This window comes from Myiozetetes cayanensis, unplaced genomic scaffold (assembly GCF_022539395.1).
Source record: "Myiozetetes cayanensis isolate MyiCay16 unplaced genomic scaffold, myiCay2020 scf21, whole genome shotgun sequence".
In the NCBI taxonomy this organism is placed as follows: domain Eukaryota; kingdom Metazoa; phylum Chordata; class Aves; order Passeriformes; family Tyrannidae; genus Myiozetetes; species Myiozetetes cayanensis.
Window position 1 is genome coordinate 3,660,841 of NW_026087423.1, and position 16,538 is coordinate 3,677,378.

The 16,538-nt window shown below is 41.3% G+C and overlaps 1 protein-coding gene across 1 annotated transcript in view; it reads right to left on the reverse strand.

Annotated features, from left to right (window-relative positions):
* Nucleotides 1-16,538, reverse strand: part of CIT (citron rho-interacting serine/threonine kinase) — a 69,725-nt gene that overhangs the window by 14,895 nt on the left and 38,292 nt on the right. The window contains exons 21-31 of the mRNA XM_050318849.1: nucleotides 16,102-16,276; nucleotides 14,564-14,761; nucleotides 12,332-12,385; nucleotides 4,604-4,801; nucleotides 3,910-4,103; nucleotides 3,265-3,400; nucleotides 2,760-2,864; nucleotides 1,527-1,667; nucleotides 1,257-1,364; nucleotides 416-578; nucleotides 3-167 (exon numbers count right to left, since the gene is read on the reverse strand). Of these exons, the coding sequence (XP_050174806.1) occupies nucleotides 3-167; nucleotides 416-578; nucleotides 1,257-1,364; nucleotides 1,527-1,667; nucleotides 2,760-2,864; nucleotides 3,265-3,400; nucleotides 3,910-4,103; nucleotides 4,604-4,801; nucleotides 12,332-12,385; nucleotides 14,564-14,761; nucleotides 16,102-16,276 (1,637 nt within the window). The remainder of the gene's footprint in view (nucleotides 1-2; nucleotides 168-415; nucleotides 579-1,256; nucleotides 1,365-1,526; nucleotides 1,668-2,759; nucleotides 2,865-3,264; nucleotides 3,401-3,909; nucleotides 4,104-4,603; nucleotides 4,802-12,331; nucleotides 12,386-14,563; nucleotides 14,762-16,101; nucleotides 16,277-16,538) is intronic.

The following is a 16,538-nucleotide window of genomic DNA, read 5'->3' on the forward strand; positions in this document are numbered from 1 at the left end:
ACCCTCTGGTGTGGAGGACTCCTTCCTGCGGCTGGAGGGAGGAGCCAGCAGACTGATGGGAGTGGGCTGGTGCTCCGGGGAGCGCACTATGGCAGACATGATGATCTGCTGCCTGGCTGTGGCTGGCGTGGATGGATGAGGGTGGTCGGATATTTTCCGATGAGCAGCTACAGACAAGATAAATGTCGCTGTGGTTAACATAACCAACACGGCACACCAGTTCACAGCAGCGCTTCTGTGTGACCATGCAGCAGCTACAACCCGCAGAGTAAAGCGTAGCCCTATTGCATCTTCACAAGAGGAGACAATGACTAAACAACACCCGTTACTGCTACAGTGGCACACAGTTAAAGGCACGTTTTCAGACCAAAAACGTGTGTCTCCTTCCAGGTTCACCTTTTCTGTTAACCCCTACCTTCTTCACGAGCAGATCTGAGTTCAATGCGTGTTTTCTGAAGAGCCTCCTCCAGCTCAGCAGAACGAGCCTTCTCCTTCTCCAGTGCCACTTTCAGCTCATTGTATTGCAGGGGAACCTGTGTGGGTAAAGAAGGGTCCTCTTTCCGCCGACTAAACAGGCCCTAGCAACAGAAACACACAGACAACTCCTAACTCCTAGCAAGAGATGGCTTAAACTAGGCAAAGTGACACTGGCTCGTGGCAGTCCGGCCAGAGGGCCTAATGGCAATTCTGTTATGCTTAAGGATGGATTTTTAGTTCAAACTGGCACTGGAGAGAAAATGTTGAGATATGGATTCATTTAAAGAGGGACGTACGTTACCTGTCAGTACTCACACCTGCAGTGTCCGAAAGCATCTAAACAGAGGATCTCAAAATAACGTGGTTAAAATTAAATTACTTAATTCAACATGACAGAACAGCTTATGACAAGGATGTGACACAAGTCACATCACCTGACTAATCAGTCCTATGCTGTGACTACAAGACAACTAAGTTCATAGACATGTATATACTTACCATTAAAAAAAAAAACATGCTTAAAATTCTTTATTCCTACAGCCTCACTGAGGTGGAGCTACTGGGTTGTAACCTGAGCGTTGTAGGAATAACAAAGTACAGGAAAGGCCACAAAGAACACGTTCTGCCTAGTCAAGTTTGCTTTCAGCAACTCGGAGTGGTCTTAAATGAGGACGCATTTTGTTACACAAAGTGAGGTAAAACAGAATATTAAGAATACACAGCACGTAACTAATCACAAAACCATTTAATTCCATGCCTCCCAAACCTGCTTCACCCACCTTTTTCTTTTTTGCTGGTTGGTCCATCTTTGCCTGCAGGAAATCAATGAGTTTAGTTTGCTGAGAAATAGTGCCCTCCATTTTCACTTTTTCATGGGAATAGAGAACCTGTGAACCACACACACGTGTGTAAGAAATGTCATCTTAGCAGAAGAAACAAACAGATAACTCAACAAAATAGCGTAGGGGAAGTGTCAAACAGAAACGGTAGAACATTCTAAAACCTCCCAGGGAATGAGGCAGAGTCCTGCCCTGCTTCCTCACCCTCACCTGAATGTTTTCCAGCTGATATTCCAGGTCACTTCTCTCAGTCTTCAGCAGATCTGCTCGGTCCAGAGCCTCTTGCAGACCTTGAGTCAGGCGGAAGATGTGATTCTTTTGCAGATCCATTTGCTGCTGCAGCTTTGCCTGCTGTTATTGGGAAAACAAAGGCCAGTGTTTTGGGGGTGCTGTTTGCTTGTTTGTAAGTAAAACAAGTGAAACAAGTTAAACGTTATCACTCCTTGTAAAATAAGCATCATTGCAGAAATTAAAAGTAAACAGACAATTCTTTAAAAGCTGGAAAATTACAACATTCTAGGAGATTCCCTTCCTTTCAGAATGCATTATATCTAAACAAGCATTTCTATGTAGAGTATTTACAATAATCTGTAGCAACACCATTTCTTTCAACTGCATGTTCATTTGCTTTTTTGAGCACTTAAAATCTTGTAATTGTTAATTAGACTGCACATACAGAATTGTTAATTAGACTGAACATACAGAATTTCTTGATACCACTTTCTCAAGCTCTCCATACAACCACCAGGAGCCATCTCAGTACTTTGTGATAAAAATATTAAAAAATAATCTTTACTGTAAACCAGGCTAGTCATAATCACATGAGATAAGGAAAATTATGGCCAAGTGTTTACATCTTTGTCTCTAACTAACAACAGAAAAGGGCACATGACAAACTACTCTTTTAGAATTTACACCTTATTGAGAAAATCCCTGAGTAGGAAAAGCATGAACAGTCATATGTAATAAAGCAAGACCCAGAAATCTTCTGTTGTGATGCATAATGGAGTTCTCAGCTCTGGGGTACCTGCCAGTACCCCAAGAAGACCAGAAGGCTCTAATTGCTATAACCACCCTTCCCCTGAAATCCTCCTCTGCACCCTCTTCCAACACCACTTGGGACTCGTTGTCTGCATTCAGTGATTCCCTGATATGGTGCAGGTATTGTGACCCTGGATCCAACTCCTGGGACCCAAATTAATGATGAAAAAGGGCTGTGAGAAGCCTCACCTGTGACCTCCCCCTGGGCACTGCCAGCACTTTGGCTCCAGAGCTGTTTTTAAGCCACACACTGTGAAGTTTTAAGTAAAAAACAACTCCCCCACCTTGATTAATCTCCCCAGTTATACAGAAGAAGGATGGATGTGTAACACTTATTCACACAACCTCCCCCCCTCAAGATGTGGAACCTCCTGAAGTTCTAACATGAGTCTCCAAGGTTACCTCCTCCAGAAGCCTCTGCTTGAGCTCCCTTTCTGTCTCAAGCTTCTGTTGTAAACTGCGAGCATTCATCTCCAGCATGGCATGCTTCTTCTCCAGGTCGTTGAGCTAGGCAGGTGGGACAGAGGGTCAGGATAATAACACTGATAAATAGAGCATTCCACAGTCCTCAAATCCAACTTCACCAAGCACGTGCTAAATGATATAATTATCCTTTCCTTACTTGCAAAAAAACAACCAAATGACATTTTGGAGTGTTCAAATGCAGATACCAAGTTATTGAAGGATTTCATCATTCAGGAATCATAGGCTGCTTTTGCTTTAGTCTTTTTCAAAGAAAATCTGAGGTCTTTGGCTCGAAGGTAGAATTCTATTCTATAACCTCCAGTTTTTTTTAATTTGCTTCAACATCTTGAAAAAAAGCTGCTCGAGGCCACATTTCCACAAGTAATAGCAACAGAAAAGTATTTCATCTAATTATAAAAGTCTAGGGTTGGAAGTTACTTACCTTATCAGAAAGGCTCTCTGCTTTGAGCTTTTGTTCCTTGAGTGCTTGCTGGAGAGCCAGAATCTCTGCCTTGTGTTCCTTGACAGCCAGTTCCACCACCTGGCGAGACTCCGTGATGCGCTGATCTGCTCTCACTCTGCATTCAGATGGAAAATAATGTTACCTAACTCCTTGCAGGCCTGACCTCTCCCCAGCATGCAGTGGCATCAATAGCTCTTTCAGGGGTTGCCACAAATTCAAGATGTTCCTTTCTGAAGCCAGACTGTTTGCTGCAACACTTTTATATTATGTAACTCTGTTCCTGCCCCTGCTAGAACTACAGCCTTAACGTTTCAAGACCCCACAGGAACAGTTAGGAACAAAGACTATTTTTCCATATAATAAAGTAGAAGATAATAAATCAAGACATTTTAAAAATTACAGTGATAAATACCACTCCCCATGAATCTCTCACTTGCAAAGAAACAAAGGAACAATATCAATGGTGAACGACTATTAACTAATAAACCATTTTTAGAACTACCTCACAAGAGTTTATATTTAGTTCCAACTCCCATATCCTATGCTAAATATAATTTTTGTACTAGCTTCTATAGAGCATTTTCATAAAAGTTAATAAAAAGGGGGAGGAGGAGAGAGAGAGACCTGCTCTGTTTCTCAGTATCCAGCATCCTCTGCAGCTCTCTAACTCGACATTCAAACTGGGACTTCTCATCCCCTAGAACATTTCTCCAGGCTTCCCACTGACGCTCTTTCTCCAGGAGTTCATCATTCAGGGCCTCCAAGTCCATTACTTGCTCTTCCAGCATCGTACATGTTGTCTTCAAGGCCTCCATAGTCTAAAAATAAATCCTCCTATCAATTCTCACATCCCACATCAAGCGTGCACTTTAAGCTTCAGCCTTACCATTTAAATTACAGTACATGCAAATTGGCAGCAAACATAAGCTGGTAAATCACAACCCATTTATTTCAAGGCTCCCCTACATTCAACTTGTGATCGCCGATAATGTCAGTTCGGTCTCATTAGGAACGTTTTGAGATTTCCAGGGTCACAGAATCAAAAATGAATAACTCTAAATATCTTCAGATGTTTAATTACACCCTAAATATCTTCCGAGTGAGAAATCTCTAAGCGAAATTGCACAAAAACACAATGGGAAATACCAAAAATGTCCAGTCACTCAAAACGGCTCTGGGAAGGAAGGCTCACACAGGCCACTGCCCCTGCAAGCTTATTCATTCCTTACAGGTTTCCAGGTTTAAAAGACTTTTTTGCCTTTCAGATAATTAGCCAGCTGTCACCCAGAGGTCACGCCCCAGCCTTGGGGAGCCTGACCTGTTTCTGGCTGGTGAGCTGCATCTCCCTCTCGGTGATCTCTCGGCGGAGATGGTCGACTTCGCTTCGCAACTGCACAACCTCATCGTTGGCCCCCGAGGCCTCGTCGAGTTGTTTGGACAGGAAGAAATTCTGGTTGTTCAGTTCTGCATTGTCTTCAGTGAGCTGGTTCAGCTGCTCTTCCAAATCCGAGATCACCTGGAAAGAAAAGCAAATTCAATTCCGTGTCAGCGAGCGCAGGTTTTTGAATAAGTGTTCTCACACAGAAAAGTTTATTGCCAGGCTTTTACACCTTTTTTCAAATTTAAACAAAAGTGGTATTGCAAATGGTAGATTTTTATGCATAGGAGTGTACTTCACTTAGGAAGAGGGTTTTGTTTCTTACAGAAAACAACCTGTGGTTGTTCAGAGTGTAAATATGCTACAATGCAATTTATTATGAGAGAACTGTCAGCTAAAGCCCTGGATTGGCAGTCAGGAGCTCTGCTTGTATTCCCAGCCCTGCTGCTGACTTACAGTGCCTTTGCCAAAGCACTTTACTCTTTTTTTGCCTCAATTTCCCCTAAAAGCAATGAGGTCAATACCTCTCAGAGAGGCTTTCAAAGAGTGGTATTGAAGAAAACTGACTGGGAGGTGCAGTGGAGGCAGTAAAAGCTGATGGATACCCCTGGGAGTTGCTTGTGTTGTTATGTGTAACACCGTGGGTAAGCAGGAAAGGCAGAGGAATTTTAAGAAATATATTTATCAAAGTAGCAGCATTATGGGATGGGACCACAAGGAAAGGAACTAGTGTGGTAACACAACAGATTAACAGAAAACCAGTGAAAAGCAAACACTCAACAAGGCCAATAGCCTTGCCTTTGGTGAAGTGGAAACATTGTTTAATCGGAACAGCATTGCACTTAACGCTTTAAACCACTTTCCCCTTAAATTTAAAGAAAAATATAAACAACAGTGGGCCATTTTCACAGTCCCATCTGATTTTTATGAATGAAAGGCCTGAACACAGGGGGATGAACATGTACCTCCTCCTAACTCAAAAGCAACGTCACCGCAACAGAAGAGAAAGAAATCTCAGTATAATCTTGAAATCAGCTTAATAACAAGAATTTCAGAAACTGGTAAACTCTATACAATTCATATTCAACTCTCAAAAATATGTTCTGGAGGCTTTTTTGCCTGGATGTCAAAGAAAAGTGAATAAGATACTTCATTAAATGGGAAAAAAATAAAACCCCGGAGCACAGTTGGCCACACATTCAAATTTAAATATTCCAATTTCCTACACAAGCCAAGGACTTAAATATCCAAAGCAGCAGAGGATAGAGCACACAGCTCTTCTCAGCTCTCTGGAAAGATGACAACCACTTCTTCTTGAAGACTCTGTAACACAGATTTTGGCAGCTTTTTACCATGCCTCTCCTAGACCTACATTAACAGTCTTTGGTTTTTAAACTGTAAGCAGAAAAAGTCCACCAGCCATTACTCCCTGCTGGGGGAAGGGGAGTTCCTGCCACCCATATGTTCAGGGTGGGCTCGAGATGATTCACCCTTCAAGCACCCCATTTCTAACGAGCCTCTGACCGTGCTGGTTCCCGAGCACCCTCCCTGCCCCATCCCAAACACACATTTTATCCTGCCCTGTTTGCATCCAGCTGCCCCAGGAGGCAGAAGGGTGTGTTAGTGCTGGTACTGCCACAAGGATAAGAGCTCAGATATGGATTTATACAAACAAAAAGGAGCAAAAGAACGTTTGGGTTTGAGGTATTTTACCATTCTTACACCAGCTGAGATCTCAGCTCACTGCCAGATAAGAAACTCCCTTCTTCTTGCACTTGGTTTTATTTTTATGTTTAACTACATGGTGTATCTAAGCGGTTTGAAGACAGATTTTGTGCATCCATGGTTTCTTCCACATCTCTATTATGTATTAATACGAGTACTTCTATAAAAAGTATTAAACTAGCTTTGAAATGCAAGAAAGCAGAGATGGGGGAAACACAAAATGGGTAAAGTTACATGCAGAGCTAATGTGTCAAACTACTTAATGAATTATTAAAACTGGCTGCATTTCAAGTTCATTTTATTCCTTAAGGGCTAGAAGTTGAGCTCCCATTTTCTTTTATTCTGTGTTCTGAGATTTTGTCTTCTTCCCCTGAATATAACTAAAATTAAACCAAATCATTTTGTATTTCACTGCTACATTTTACCTAGTAGAATATTTCTGGAAAACTTCAGACAAATAAAGCAGTTAAGAAAGGAGGGTTCCAGAAGGAGTGATTTGATCTCCTTTCGTGAATATTTTTCTAACAGTGTATTTACTGACAATCCCAAAATGCCCTGGCTTAAATTCCAACTATATGATAACCTATATAATGTAATCCATAAAGATTGATGGATTTAATTTTTTTTGACTAGAGAAAATTTGTTCTTCTTGGTACAATTTTCCATTTTTCACGGGGAATCTTTTACCAAATCCAATTTTTAAAAGCTACCTACAGCTATGTATAACCCAACAGAATTAGAGAGTTTATTAATACTGTAAAGCCTAAAGAGTAATGGGTAATACTGACACAGGAAAATGGGACATGGTGTGATAAAAATGCCTGTCCTGGGGTCCAACAAAAAAGAAAATACAAATCAAAAGACCACATTTAATTGGAAGTGTTGTCTTAGGCATAAATACAGTCACACAACCTATGCCAGAATCCTGCACCTGGAAAGTGTTAATATCTTTAGGTATTTTTCTTTTCAGTTAAGGAAATCCCCAGGCAAAAAAACAAACCAAATCAAAACAAGAAATCCAAACCCAAACCAATAAACTCTGAGCTATTCTGAAGGTAAATCTGAAGTATATGAAAGGAAAACCTGTAAGAAAACACTATTTACATCCTTTAGAAACCCGTAATATAATGATAAAAATCTTCACATTTGAAGTTTATAAAACAACTAAACACTTGAAAGCTTGGAAAAGCAATTCTAGACAATCTAGGCAGCCACTGTATCTGTGCCACTGCAGCATCACTCACAGAGCAACTGGAATTTTCTCTTCAATCTATGCACATCTTCATCACAACTAATCCATGAAACAGAGATATCATCTAACTACACCACGCTCATCTTGGCAGATTGTTCACCACACACCCCATCTAAGCACTCAGTTTATCTTTATACAGATACAGAAGGCTCTGTCTCATTTTAAATGAAACAAAACAACCCAAGCAGAGCAGCTCCTCAGCACAAGGGACCATACACTGCACAATTCCTTTCCCACTGCACAGTTTGAGGAGAGCAGAGTGTTCCTCTGTTCCAGCTGTTATACCTGGCTCTACAAACCTCTCCAGCCATAAATCAAACTAAACATCACAGCAACAAGCAGCCAGGGCCATGCTGATTAGGTTTGCATATCAGACACACCGTACAGAATTTAATCCATGTGCTCCACACATCAAAACCACAGGCAAAGTAAGGAGGAAAAGGAGAAAAGGAAGGGGTTTTATTTATATGCCAGTAACTGCAGCTTGCAAACTTCTCCATACCCTTATTCCTTCATAAAGATGCCTCAGTTCTCAGATGCCACCAACAACCATGCAGAAAAATGCAAGGACACAGCAAGGGAAACTGTTCTGGGATGCTTTAGGCAGCGTGTGATTTGGAGTTTAACGTAACTCCAGACTAATCGTTTTCCTCTCCCCATTTCCAGCCCTCCCCATCCCCACTAATCTCTACTAGAAAGCTACCTGTCAGAAGTAAATAGGAAATAATAAAAAGCTGTCTCTCAGCCCCAAATTATTGTGAGGAGGAAGCAAGAGCAGACATCAGACTTTGCTTTGTCTCACATTTGGATCTGAGAGACGAAGCTTTTCAGGCAGAGGAATTCCCAGCACTGTAAGGGAGCAGAGTGCCCAGAACACGGTTACAGAGATTGCATCTCTACCTGTTTGATCCATGTGTAACAATGAATGCCTCACTTTCCTCCCCTTTCCATAGTCAGACAACACCTGTGCCTTGAAACACACCTTGTACAGGGATCTCAGCCTCCAAAAACTCATCCCGGCTTGGCTCGAGGGCCATTGCTCTGCTGGGAGCTGCAGGATAGGACACTGCACTGTCTGCATTCCTCTCCTTCCCACACCCACCCAGGATTAAAACACACAGTCCCTGGACTCCTCTACCAACCAGGAGCCTCATCCTCCAATGAAATCACGAAGATGCTGTCCATGGTGCAGGTGCCATTAACCTCTTTCACAGCAACACCTCAGAAGTCTCTGACTTTTTTAAGGCTACAGAAGTTCAATCTCTGCCTGTAACTGGTATGTGCCATCAGAGTTCTCTGTGAAATGACAATCAGGATGACCCCTCCCACCCAACAGCAACTTTCTTTTTTTTTTTTCTCTTTACAAATTTAACAAAGCCATATAACTTTTTGCCTGGGTATTTTGCCTTGTCCCAGTGGGCAAGATCCCTTTACTCTGAAACATAATTGAGCATCAAAGTATAATAACATCTTTAGACATCATTTTGGAAGCTGTCAAGAACACAGATGTGCCAGCTCATTGAGCCAATGTGGAGTCAGGGTCTTAGACTGAAGTCAGCAAGACTTCATGCCTGACTAAAACCATACACGTGTCTGATGGGCTCACACAATTATTGCCTCACTATCCAATCTCAGGGGCAAGGGCAGAATCAGGCCTGGTAATGCTTAAATGGGAACACACAAGATGATGACAAAAGAAACTCAAGGAGAGAAGATAGCCTTCGTTTTACTGGGGAAAACTTGAATAAATGGAAATGCAATATCCAATTAGTGTTAAGAAATTCTCATTTCTAGAGTAAAAGCAACAGCCTGTACCTGAAAAATTTACAAGATTCAGATGGTGGCTCTGTAGTATTTTACCAAGCTAGGTGTAAATACTTTGTGGGATTCTTTTCTTCTAAACATTTAAAGACTTTACTGCCTGCTTAATGAATGTTTTCTTTTTGAAACAATTCTAGTATTATTCAGGTAACTTAGTTGTATTTTTAACCTGACACATGTTGATGATCCCAGAACAATCCATAATTCAGAGGCATCTGGAAACAATGAACAATATGTAAATTTTCCTATTTAAAAATGCCTTTTATTTCTAGATCTTTCTCTGATGGCCTGGAAAATACTTCCAACACTCAAATGGATCACATTTTTGATAGAACTGATGTAGGGAATTAGTTCTTCTCCCTCAGCAGAGTTGCTGGATGAGCTGTCCTTGTGAGAAGACTGGGATAAAATACCACTCTCTGTGTGTGCCCACAAGCCCTGTGAGTGTGCAGCAGGTACAACAATCCACAATTTTGGCTGTAATTAGGTATCCTGTTGTTTCTCCCTCAACTGAGAGACAGAGAAAGCAAATTTTAGCATTTTCTTTTTGACCCTCAATAACAAAAGAGAGATGTCACAAGGTGGAACAACGCAGAGCTATCAGAGCAACTGAAGAGAAACTCACAAACAAAGCAGAAAGGGTGACCAACACCACAGCAATGGTCTCTGTGTGTGACCCCAAAACGAGCAAATTTAAAATCAACAAACAAGAGAAGCTAAAAAAATATCTCCTTGCACAGAGACCTCAGCAAAAGGACTAACAAGTGTGCAGTGAGCATACAAGGAAAGCAGACACACATTTGACTTAAGCCTTCTCTCCAGTCAGAAGCTGTGACCTTTGTGAAGCTGGAGAGACAGAAAAAATAGCAAAGAAAGTAGATTAAGTATTTTTATTTATCTTTTGAATACTACAAAAGTACTGAAGTAATTCGATATTTCAATATTTTCTCCCGTCTAATCTTATTTTCATAATTCTTACGCTGTTCGAGGCTTCTCAACAAGATCAAATAAAAATAATTCCCTACCAAAGTTTGCCAGACTAGTTCAAGGAGTTTGTGTCAGCTTAAAAAGGGTATCTTCTGAGAACCTGCTAAAAGAATAAACCCATCCATTGTCATGCTGCATAAGTAGCAGCATATTACAATTACTCCCTTGGAGTGCTGTCTGATTTTAAGAGGGGTATAAATTCCAATCACCTTCAAGTGGAATCACATGGTCACCAAAAAGCACAGCCTGTATCGTACTGGTTACCATCACATAAACATGAGGTTGAAACACCTGGTGAAGGCACCATAATCAGTGTCCCCTGACCCTCACTGGCAGCAGAAGATTGTCCTGATCTCCTCTCAGTGCTCCTCAGCAGACAGGATGGACAGCCAGGACCAGTCATAACACAGACCAGGAAAGTTTCTGGCCATGGTCAATTAAATTATACATGGCATTCTCCTGGGCTGGAAAGAGAATGTATGATGAGCATGTATTATTCATTTAGGAACTATTTAATTAATTTCTTATTGATGAGGATGTCTGATCCCACTTATCCCACCGAAGGGCCTTACAATGCACAACACTTTTACAAATCCTTTGATGCGGAACCTTTGAAGCTCTCGACATTCTGGAAATGTTATGGGTCACTCCTCACTGCTGGAGCTTGTTCACCACTCTTAGAGACAAAGTGTTACTGGATAATGAGCTCCAGACTCTGCAAGGCAGCCAACCCTGCAGAGAACAGAAGCCTCTGCTTCCACATCTGGCTTTTGCCTGCATGGAGGACACAAGTGTTTGCAGAGAAAGCTGCTGTTCTGAGTGAAGGAAAAGGTACAGAGCAGAAGAAGAGCTGTGGATGTAAGATGTATGATGGCACACATGGAGCTAGAGGATCAGCCTAAGAAAATGAAGAAGGGAACAAAAAAGTAAAGATTCTTGTGCAGGATTTCTTCGTCTCTGGATATTCCATGAACAGAAGAAAGCCCTTGCTGAAGTGCTAAAAGAGCAAGGGAGGAAACCAGGATGACTCTCATCCTGAAAAGGTATTCTTGGAAGATGGAAACTTGTACAGATACTTAGTCCTACAGCACTAAATTTGAAGAAATCACTGAAACTAAGGAAGCAATCAAGATAAAAAAATCCCAGAATTAATCCCTGCTTACAGGGTGGGGTAAGGAGAAAAAGCCCAGAGTGATCAGCAATCCCTGCTGATCCAACACTCGTGTAATTCATGTCATTGGAAGGCAGATGCCCTCCATCAGCCACCATAAACAAGTGTGAAGATTGTGTTAAACTGCAAGAATCCCTGTGGATAGACAAGGCCCTTGGACATCTGTCCTGGACTGATGAAATGAATCTGAAAACATGTCAAAGATCTCAAGGTGAGAACTCAGACCCTGGAGTCCTCTCTGCACTTTTGGCAGATAACTGCATGTCAGTGTATTATTTGGAACCTCAACACTCCTTGGCTCTTCAAATAGTGTTAAAATCCTCCTTAAAACCCATTCTGGTCTAGATCTACAATGCAGCTCAGGATTTGGACAGGTAGATCTTTCCTTTTTGTGAGCAGAAAAGATCTTCACCTACAGTGGTTTTTGCAGCTGCTACACCATTCTTATTAGCTGCACTGCAATGAGATATTTTAATTTACTTTCTTCTCCAAAAAGAAGAATAGTGTCAATTTCATGATCAGACTAAAACCTCAAAATTGAGGTTTACCTGAAACCTAAAAGAAATCAAATCCAATCCATCCAGGTCCTACTAACACCTTGAAGCCAGAAGTCCACATTAGGAACTGGTGTCATCAAGGATTAAAGGAGGAAATTGTTTGTTCCATTATCCTTAATTTCAAAATAATTCAATGATCTGTATTTAATACTCACTGTGCAGCTATTACGAAGGGCTTCAAATTTACGCTGGATTTCATCTCTATGTGCCTAAAGGAGGTAAGAAGTTAATCATCAATTTTTCATACATTAGAATTCGAATCCAACAGCTGTTGCTAAACAAACTGCAGAACAATCTACCAGCAAGCAAAGTTTGGAAGGCAGATGCTGCAGGCTGTGAAAGCACTTTGCAGTGGCAAAGAACTGATTCGCAAAAGTCACATCCTACTTAATCAAAAATACACTTATGGCTCCCAGGTCTGAACTGCTTGAGAGAAATGTACAAACTCGAGAATGGAATTATGTGACAACAGGTTCCTTCTGAAGTGATCACCAGAAGACTTGTTGATCCCATTTTCAGTTTGTACATTCTTGACATTATAATTTGAGTTGATTTTACTTCCATATCCAGATTGGTATTTCATAGGAAATAAATACTGCATACAATTTAATGCTTGCAAAGAAAAGCTATAATGATACACTGTGCAAGCTATCCCAAACAGCTCTGCCAATCTACCTGAACCCTACCACAAAGTCCCTTTTAATCCCGAGCCTCTCTAAAAAGCAGTGATAAAACACAATAATCAATTCTTTGGAAGACAGCATCCAAAGCATGGAAAAGTGCAAACACTTTATTTGTAAAGAATGCAGGATTGCATGCACCGTTTTACCCCCTAATTGACAAGCAAAGCATGACAAAGCAAAAAGTTCTTGTTTCAGCCTCATGGCCTCTCTCAAAGTTCATCCAAGGGATTTAAAAAGTGTCTAATGTCGTGTGCTAAAGGTAACCTGTGTAAAGGTTAGCAGGGCATGAGCACATCCAGCCACCTTTCTTCGTTCAGAACCATTTCCCTTAGAGCCAAGAGACTAAACAGGAAAAAACTGTTCAGCAGAAGTCAAATATGAGAGCTAAAAAGCTATCTTACCACAACAGGCAAGGTGAAAAACAAACAAACAAAAAAAAGAAGTATATAAAAAAAAATCCATGACAGGAATACTCCCCAGCCCACCGAACTGGGCTGTCTCACAGCAGCTGCTCCGAGAGCACGACCACTCTGCCAAATTCACTGAAGCAATGACTGAGTGAACACAGGCCATGAATATTCATCTGTTTCACTGTTGGGTAAAGATATCAAGCACATCACCAGCCCACTGGCAGTGATATGAGTTGTTATGCAAAGCTTTCAGCTGGGAGGGGACCGCCTCAGTTTTGAGCAGAAAAGAGCCCGATGCCATGTTCTGTTCAGTTATTCTCAGGCCCCGATGCTGTTGCTGCACTTGCCCAGCCTGTGCCCGCTTTAGGACTGAGGGAATGGTTCTCCCATTCATCTACCAAAGCATCAGCACAATTCCAGCACCCACGACAGCTGAGCCCCCCACCCCTTCCAAAAAACAGCAATGGTAGGAATACTGGGAACAGCTCTTTGATTAAATGCCACTGGAGCACGAGAATGCACATTCCAACGCTTCCAAAGAACAGGATTTGAAGGTCATTAAAGGCTGCTGCTCAAGGGGGTTTAGCTGGTGGCAGGTCATCTCCACTCTCTACCCCACAACCCTGGGAATCTTTTGTGAAGGAAATGTTTCTTAGAATCCAACAGTTTGAAAGTATGCTTTTGTACTCAAGAGATAGCAATCAGCAACATATAAATCTAGAATTTCATTTGTAGGGGGCTGGGGTGGAAGAGGGTGGCAAGACTTGAACTTTTTTTTTTTTTTTTTCTTTCTATCATTCACACACCTCACCAGAGACTGCAAGACACGTGTGACAATTTTTAAAGAAACAAGCATTATGTGCTAAGAACACTCTTTCCTAGGAATTTGGTGGGGTTTTTTCCCCCCCTGAATAAGCATCCTCAAAGCAGGGTAACTGATAGGAAAAAAAATAATCAAAACATTTATGATCATCAGGTACTTTTAAACTCACGAGCTATCATTTAAAAAAGTAAATCACGGAGTAAAACTCCTAAAAATACCAATTTCAGGTGCAACCTTCACCTCAATACAAAAGTAATAACGCTCCTACAAGCCATCAATCAGTTTTGGCAGCAATGAACCATTACTAAGAACTATTCATTTGGTTAGGGATATAATTTGGCATTTTAGCCATTCCTGCCTCTAACAACACAAGGCACAATTCGTATCCAATTCTGAAAATTAAAAATTTAACATGCACCTACATAATTCTGCTCTGTATGTAGAGCTCACAGCACAGATTTCAGGGCTCACCGTGAGGGCTTGGATCTCTTCCTCTGCCTCAGCCGTCGTCTCCTCCAGCTCCGTTTTGGCTTCTCGGAGCTGGTTCTCCAGGGCTGTCCGTGCCGCCTGCAGCCCCGTGATCTGAGATTCCCGCTCCTGCAGGGTCAGCTGCAGCTCTGTCAGCTGCCTCTTCAGTTCCAGCTTTTGCTCTTCGTGCTCCAGACTAACCTGGAGGAAAAGAAAGTAGAATATAAGTTACTAACGAAGGCAATGTAATTGCATTTCAGACCTCGCTTTAAGATGCCATTGCCATGTCTGTCCTAAAAATCACATCCTTGTAGACTGTTTCAGTCACTGAGAAGTCAAGGATGCAGCTTTGTCTACTCTCTAAAAACTACTGGTTTGCTTGGAAAGAGGTAAAAAGGAACCTGCCATTTTGAAACAACAAGGGCACGAGAACAGTTCCAGCTGTAACTCAAACTTCACGTATCAAACATTGATACAAGAAGTTGAAGCAATTTGTGATGAACTTTCTTCACCGAAACTGAGAGTCTTTAAGAATCTTTACTTGGGAATCTGTAAGCAGAAATGTCCACACTAATGTTTATTCTTATGTAAATGTTATATACATTTTGCAGTTGACTTTCATATTTCATCTTCCCTTCAGATTCCTTTCAAAGAAAGCCACCAGATCATGTGGCTCTGGGTTTACCTGAGTGGCTCCTGATGAAGGTGTTCTTGCAACATACTCAGGGATAATAAACATGTCATTTCCTGGATAAGAAATGAGCCCCCAGCAGAACAGAGCTCAGTGCTCAAAATCAATTCCAAACTTTAGCACCTTCTCCAGGCTGTCTGTTATCCCAAGGGAATCTGTCTGTTGTGCTGGGGATGCATGACAAGCCTGTCAGAAATCTTCCACTGGTCCCAACCAGCCTCGGGTCAAACAAGGACATGATTTTCCAACCCCTTTAGCTAAAGACAAGATTTCAGTCTTAGCTAAAAATTAGTGGAGATGTGGAGAAGGTAAACAAAGATTTGAAGTGGATCCAAACTAGTTGATACAAAACTAAAAAATGAGGCACAGCTCGCAAATCTTCAAAAATTTATATTTTTATATTGCTGCTGGTTTTCTTTCCAGAAAACTCCAAAAGAAGTGTGTGAAGCAAAGTTTTCTTACACCAATTCTGCTGTCCTTTGCTTTCTGTGCTGTAGACTCTAAGGTTGTGGTTAATCTGATCATTGTACATAGCTGAGTTTTTATGCTCTACCCAGACAACATTATAAGGATATTGTAGAAAAAAACCCACATAAACAAGATTCTGAGAAAGTAAGATGATGTAAAATCTCATATTCAGAATGACAAGTCCTTAATAATTGCTTTAATCTCCTTCTAGTGAACAATTTATTTTTTTTTACTTAGGGGAAAAGGAAGTACTGTTAGAGCAAACTACATTAATACACTTTCAAATATCACTGAAACAACTTAATTCTAGTTATCACTACATTACTCAAAATGGAATAATATTCAGGAAAGTTTGTTGGGAGGGATCAAATCAAGTTTTCACCTCTCGCAGCCGCGTCTCCAACTCCAGCAGGCGGTTCTTGTCGGTGTGATCTTGGTGACTCATCTTTTCCAATTGTTCTTCTAATTTTCGATTTTGGGCCTCCAACTTCCCAGCTTGTGTTTCCAAGTAGAACTTCTGTTGCCTGAGCTCTGAAATCATCTCCTCTTGGGCTTTCCTGAGAGGAGAAACAGACAAGTGACAAACCCAAAATGTCCCTACTGTATGTCCTTTCACGGGGGGGAAGTAAGGAAGAGCACAAGTTTCCTGTGAAGTAGAACAGTTCAGTTCACAGCTTAAATTCTACACCCCAACTAAACATAAAAAATACTCATGTATTCATCAATATATCCCAGAGCACTGAAATGCCATGTTTGCAAGTTGCACAGACAAATGGAGCTCGTGCAGGGGAATCCACAACAATATTTGAGCTGCAGCTC